At 57.1% G+C, this 5,471-nt stretch overlaps 2 protein-coding genes across 3 annotated transcripts in view; one reads left to right on the top strand and one right to left on the bottom strand.

Moving 5' to 3' along the window:
- The window catches only part of CAPZA1 (capping actin protein of muscle Z-line subunit alpha 1), a 13,438-nt gene extending 9,983 nt beyond the window's left edge, over positions 1–3,455 (bottom strand). Inside the window, exon 1 of the mRNA XM_010724285.2 lies at positions 3,450–3,455. Within this exon, the coding sequence (XP_010722587.1) occupies positions 3,450–3,455 (6 nt within the window). The remainder of the gene's footprint in view (positions 1–3,449) is intronic.
- RHOC (ras homolog family member C) lies at positions 227–5,237 on the top strand. Of its 2 annotated transcripts, none has more exons than XM_003212897.4 (5): positions 227–377; positions 3,470–3,627; positions 3,849–3,969; positions 4,312–4,442; positions 4,629–5,237. In XM_003212897.4, exons 2-5 carry the CDS (start codon positions 3,472–3,474, stop codon positions 4,800–4,802), a joined length of 582 nt encoding a protein of 193 aa, XP_003212945.2. In that variant the 5' UTR covers positions 227–377; positions 3,470–3,471; the 3' UTR covers positions 4,803–5,237. The 2 variants fall into 2 exon arrangements, with proteins under 2 accessions (XP_003212945.2, XP_010722443.1); XM_010724141.3 differs by having other exon boundaries at positions 233–462.
- Positions 5,238–5,471: the final 234 nt, after the last annotated feature.

Raw genomic sequence — 5,471 nt, 5'->3', positions numbered from 1 at the left:
GTGCGGTATCTGCCGGGCCGGGTCCCGGGGGCGAAGATGGGCCGGAGCCGTCCCGAACGGAGGCGACCCCGGCACAGCAGCTTCGTATTTCCTTCGGGGGAAAAAGAAAAAAAGGACAAAAGTTTGCTTTGCTTAGCGCTGAGCTCATTTGAGCTCATTTGTAAACATTTATACAAGGGGGGCAGGCGGCGGAGCAGAAACAATTGTGCAATGTCTCAGAGCAGAGAAGCATTCCAGAACCATGACCAACACCGGCGCTCCAGCACCAAATCGGGCAGCGGCCGCCCGATCCCCCCCGGCACCACGAGGCCGTCTGCGCTCCGTTTTCCTCCTTCCCGGTGCCGTTCCGTGAATCTTTGCTCCTCTCTTCTTTCCAGGTAGCATGGTTACGGCTTCGTGCGATGTTATGTGCCTTAAATTGACTCCTGACAGCTTCAGCTTTTCCAGGGAAACGTTTTATAGGTGGATATTGGGATATACCAGTGGATATTGGGAGTGCTTAACCCGGCTTGCTTGGTAACTTGGTGTGTGTGCCGGGATGGGGATGCGTGTGAGCATGGGGAATCTGGAATGTGTTTGCAAATAGCAATCAGCTGTGAGGCACTGCACAAATACAGCCACCTGCCTGGGCTGGGAGCGTCATCTGAGGCATTCAAGCAGATGCTGGTGCCGTTGGGGAAGGTGCTTCTGTGGGATGTAAGATAAGAACGCGGTGGATGTTCTTTAGGGGAGGAGGTGAGGGCAGCACAGGGCTCCTGAGGCAGCAGTAGTGCTGCAACAGGCTGATTATTTTTAATGTGTCCAACTGAAATAGAGCACTTGAGGAGCCTTGCTGGTTTGGTGACTGTGTACAAAATGTTGGCTTCTCTTCTTTAGCCCCGTGATGTATAAAAGGGGGAGGCTCTGCCTGTAGTCCCAAAGCCAGAGCTGGGAGTTTCAGTTTAAGAGGTTTTGTGCACGTGTGATGTTTTTGCTTCCTTGGATGTCATCCTGAAACAGAAGACATTTAAATGGGTTACAGTCAGACTCCAAGCGCAGGTCAGGGTTGGTATCATGTGTTGGTTTCATAGTATCTGCCCAGAGAGCACGGACCCTGCAGGGTGTGCAGCGCTGGGTTTGCTGGGCAGCAATCCCACATGTTTTCCCACAAAGTGCTCACAGCTCAAACCCAGTTTGGGTTTTAACATTCTTCTGCTCCAAATCCCTTTCTTTGCTTTGCTTGTGGGATTTGGCAATGAGAACTGCCTGCTCTGCCCCTTGTCTGCAGAGCAGCCCTGCTCTGCTGCTGTGCTGGAACCCAGTGTAACACAGTGTGTCTGGTCAGACCTTAGGAACAGCTCCAAACTTTCGCAACCGGGACCCCAGAGCCCGAGCTTCATTGCTGCTGTGCTGTGCTTTGGTGTCACTCCTCCCTCCCAGCTGTTTTTGGAATCTTGTTCTGCTTCTATATAAGACTCCCCCCATTCCTGAGCCTTGCCAGGAAGTCATCCCGCGCCGTGGGACTTTCTGCTGGAGTCATGACAACACTGTCACTGTCCCCAAGTCCTTTCCCCTTAACTCTGGGCTCAGCTGCAGCCCTGAAGCACTCCAGGGATGCTCTGTGCCCACCCTGGGCTTGTGCTTGTTGTGCTGCACCTCCCCCAGGGCCTGTCCTGATGTGCCCCTGCCTGGCGTGCGTCGGGGTGCGGCTGCAGCCCTTTGAACACACAAAGCCATGTTTAGAAGTGGAGACTGCTGTCCTTGGCTGCACTGGTTTGGAAGTGATGTTTGTGTTCCCCGCTGGGGTTTCGTGCTCTTCGGGTGCTGCAGGCTTCCTTAGGTCTCCTCTGTGTCACAGGTTGTGCTGCCTGAGCAACTGGGAGAGTGAAACCCAGCCAACTGCATGGTGATGTTCTAACCTTGAGCCTGGTTTGTGTTGCGATTAGCCCAGCTCCTTCCAAACAGAAGTAAATCCAAACAGTCCGAGTGCTCAGGACACTTGTTTGTTAAACGCTGAGGTTCAGCAGAGGCTGCAGACACAGCAGTGAGGGACAGACTGAGCCGGCTGCTCTCCTTGGAGATCTGTTCCCCCCCCACATGGCTGCACAGGGCTGTGGGGTCAGGGCTGGGTGTGATGGGGTTTGGGGACGGGATCTCAGGCTGAGAGGCCAGTAGGAAGGTTTCTGTTTCTGGTCCAATCCCTTCTTCAAAGTGATGACATCTTTCTGTGCCGTTTCCTCAGGTTCAGAAACAGAAACTGGGTGAAAGATGCATCCTACCAGGAATTCCCCATTTCCTGCTCGGCAGGAATTTCAGTTTTTGAAGCACGGAGCTCAGCAGAGGCTCCCCTTGAAGCAGCTGTGCCAGAGCCCTTGCTGTGTTAGTGGTGGTGACCTTAGAATAGCTGCTTGGTGCCATGCTAGGTGCCCACTGGGATGGGGCAGCCCGAGGGGCACCGTGGCTGCGCTGCTCCCTGCCTCCTCCCGTGCTGCTCTGTGGAGGCTGGCCGTGTGTTAGCAATGGGCTATTTCTGGGCTGCTGGGTGAGTAATGGAATGAATTGTGCTGAGATTTTGGGCGGGGACAGGGCCTCTGCCCTGTGAGTCACGGCAGCCTTGGGCAGGGCTCGAGGTGCTGCTGACCCCTCTGTGGGTCAGGATGGATGCAACCCCACAGCTCTGGGGCCCCACCAGTGGTTTGCAGTGGGTTACAGCCTCCTCTACACAGAGCAGTGTGCCTGCATGGCGACTGAAGCACGAGCTGTTATCATGTGCCTTGCCTGGGGCTTCTGCATGGATGGGGAACTGATGGGATCATCCGTGGGACCTACGAAATGGGTCAGGCTCTGCATTGAGGTTTCTTAGGAGTCGCAGATGCCAAAGAACTGTTGGACCCCAGTGTGATGCCACCCTGCTGCCTTCCTCCCTCGGACCCCAGGGCAGGCACTGCTGGGCCATTCCCAGTATTCCCAGACTGCGGGATGCGAGGTGTGGTTTGACTTGCAGGAATGTGTCTGTTGTGCAAGGGGCAGAATGCAGCCCGTTTGGCTCTGGCTGTGCTCACTGAGCAGTGCCTGGCAGCAGCCTGGTGCAGCTGCAGCAGTGGCACAGGCTCCTTGGGACAGGACTGGGATGGGGCCAGCCCCAGCACCGGGTGCCAGGCACAATTTGGGATCGCTCACAAGTGTTGCGTGTTGCTGCCACTGAGCTGATTACAGAGGAGCCAACGAGTGCAACCCAGGGTGCAGTTTCTGCCCAAAGAATGCATAATCTGAACATAAATCCCAAAGGAAGGTGTGTAGCTGAGGTTGCTGTGTGTTGGTGATAGCAGAGAGAGAAAACCCTGCGGGGTCTGGTGGGCAGGGCTGGGTGCTCTGCAGCATTACAGGTGACAGATACTTGTCTCAGTGTCAGGAGGAGGAATCGGTGGCTTTGCACGGGGTCCCTGCGTGCAGCCTGCAGCCCCACTCACCCTCATTCTCGTTCCTGCAGTGATGGCAGCCATCAGGAAGAAGCTGGTGATCGTGGGGGATGGTGCCTGCGGGAAGACGTGCCTGCTGATCGTCTTCAGCAAGGATCAGTTCCCTGAGGTCTACGTGCCAACCGTGTTTGAGAACTACATCGCCGACATCGAGGTGGATGGGAAGCAGGTAAAGAGTGGTGGTAAAGACCATCAGCACTCTGTGCAGGTGGTGATGGGATGCTGCAGTGGAGAGTGAGCCCTGCAGCACCCCTGATTTTGGGTTACCCCAACCATGCCCCAGTTTGTGAAGGACCCTCCTCACTGCAGCTGAGGAAGACCAAGTATCCCGCCTGGCCCCACGAGCTGCCTGTAGGGTCTGTGAGGTGCTGAGTGTCCCTCTGCCCACAGGTGGAGCTGGCACTGTGGGACACAGCTGGGCAGGAGGACTACGACCGACTGCGGCCTCTCTCCTACCCAGACACAGATGTCATCCTCATGTGCTTTTCTATCGACAGCCCAGACAGCCTCGGTAGGAACAGGGGGTGCATCTTGGGGTCCTGCTGGCTGAGACCCTGCTGGCATACTGGGTTCTGGGAAGTCCCTGTGCCACTTTGGGGGTGTTATGTCTCCCTGCTCCACCCTCGGCTTTTTGCACACTCCAGGAAGATGCTGGGAGCTGGTGCATGGTGGAGGTGCTGGGAGAGGCTGTTGTGCCCAGCTGGGTGGCTCTGGGGCTCTGTGGGGCATTTCCATGCTCCCCTGCACAGTGCAGGGCTGCAGCTCGTCGTGCCCTCCTGCCCTGCACGGAGCAGCAGCGCTGCTGTGTGTCCCAATGCCCCGTAGCTCAGCAGCTGCACTCTGCTCCTCGCAGAGAACATCCCTGAGAAGTGGACTCCGGAGGTGAAGCACTTCTGCCCCAACGTGCCCATCATCCTGGTGGGGAACAAGAAGGACCTGCGCAACGATGAGCACACACGGAGGGAATTGGCGAAGATGAAGCAGGTGGGACGTGCTGGGGTTGGGTGTGCGCTCAGGGAGTGCCAGCGCTGGGATCCCCGCACCCTGGGCTGTTGTGCTGGGAACTTCCTTCTTGCAGCCCTGATCTGGGCACGGGGGATGCCCTGCAGGCAGCTGCTGTGCTTCTTGCTTCGGGTGGTATTCCCAACCCTCCTTTTTAATGCTGCCCAGGAGCCTGTGAAGCCAGAGGAGGGGAGAGACATGGCCAACCGGATCAACGCCTTTGGCTACCTCGAGTGCTCGGCCAAAACCAAGGAGGGCGTGCGGGAGGTCTTTGAGATGGCCACGCGTGCAGGCCTGCAGGTCCGCAAGAACAAGAAGCGCCGGGGCTGCCCGCTGCTGTGAGCAGGAAGGGCTCTGCTCCATGCCCGTCCCCGACCCTCTGCCCCAGAGCTGTCCCCAGGCACTGGGGCATCCCTGTGCCACGCTGTGGGGCGATGCCTTCGTTCCCCATTGCTCTCTATGGGCTGTGCGGTCTCTCTGCCTTGAGCAGGGCTGGCAGAAGCGGGGGCTGCTGGCTGTTCCCCGCATTGTGCTGGCCCCAGCTGCCCCCTGGCCTTTATGGACTCACCAGGGCTGTGCTCAGCCCTGTCCTGCAGAGATGTGCTGCGAGGAGTGCCAGCAGTGCCCTGCACCCTGGGACTGCCCCGGGGCAGTGCCTTGTCCCCACATCCAGCATTAGAATGATGGTGCCTTCATCGAGTCCGGGTTCCTCATAGACTCTTAGCACCGGTATGTTCGGCTGAGTAACTGGGAGAATAAATGCTAACTGGTATTTGAGTGATTGTAATGCTGCATGTGTGGCATCCCTTTGGCTGCCCCTGCAGACCCTGTGCTGTGCCCACGCAGCACCCAGGATTCAACACAGAGCGTTTTTCTCTGAACGTTTATTCCAAGGACACAAAGGTAGGTGTGCTGCACGTGGCTCAGCACACGGGCTGGGGCCAGCAGTCACAGCACAGTTGGTTTTCTGCAGTTGTATCAAAAAACTGTTTAAGATTTAGAAGAGGAGGA

Source organism: Meleagris gallopavo, chromosome 28 (assembly GCF_000146605.3).
Source record: "Meleagris gallopavo isolate NT-WF06-2002-E0010 breed Aviagen turkey brand Nicholas breeding stock chromosome 28, Turkey_5.1, whole genome shotgun sequence".
Classification (NCBI taxonomy): domain Eukaryota; kingdom Metazoa; phylum Chordata; class Aves; order Galliformes; family Phasianidae; genus Meleagris; species Meleagris gallopavo.
Note: the sequence above shows the minus strand (reverse complement) of the source record. Positions and strands in the feature narration are given on the sequence as shown.

Coding starts and splice junctions, on each gene's coding strand:
- RHOC (XM_003212897.4), top strand. CDS start 3,472: ATGGCAGCCATCAGGAAGAAGCTGGTGATCGTGGGGGATGGTGCCTGC. Junction 3,970..4,311: donor CGACAGCCCAGACAGCCTCG/GTAGGAACAGGG, acceptor TGCTCCTCGCAG/AGAACATCCCTGAGAAGTGG. Junction 4,443..4,628: donor AATTGGCGAAGATGAAGCAG/GTGGGACGTGCT, acceptor AATGCTGCCCAG/GAGCCTGTGAAGCCAGAGGA.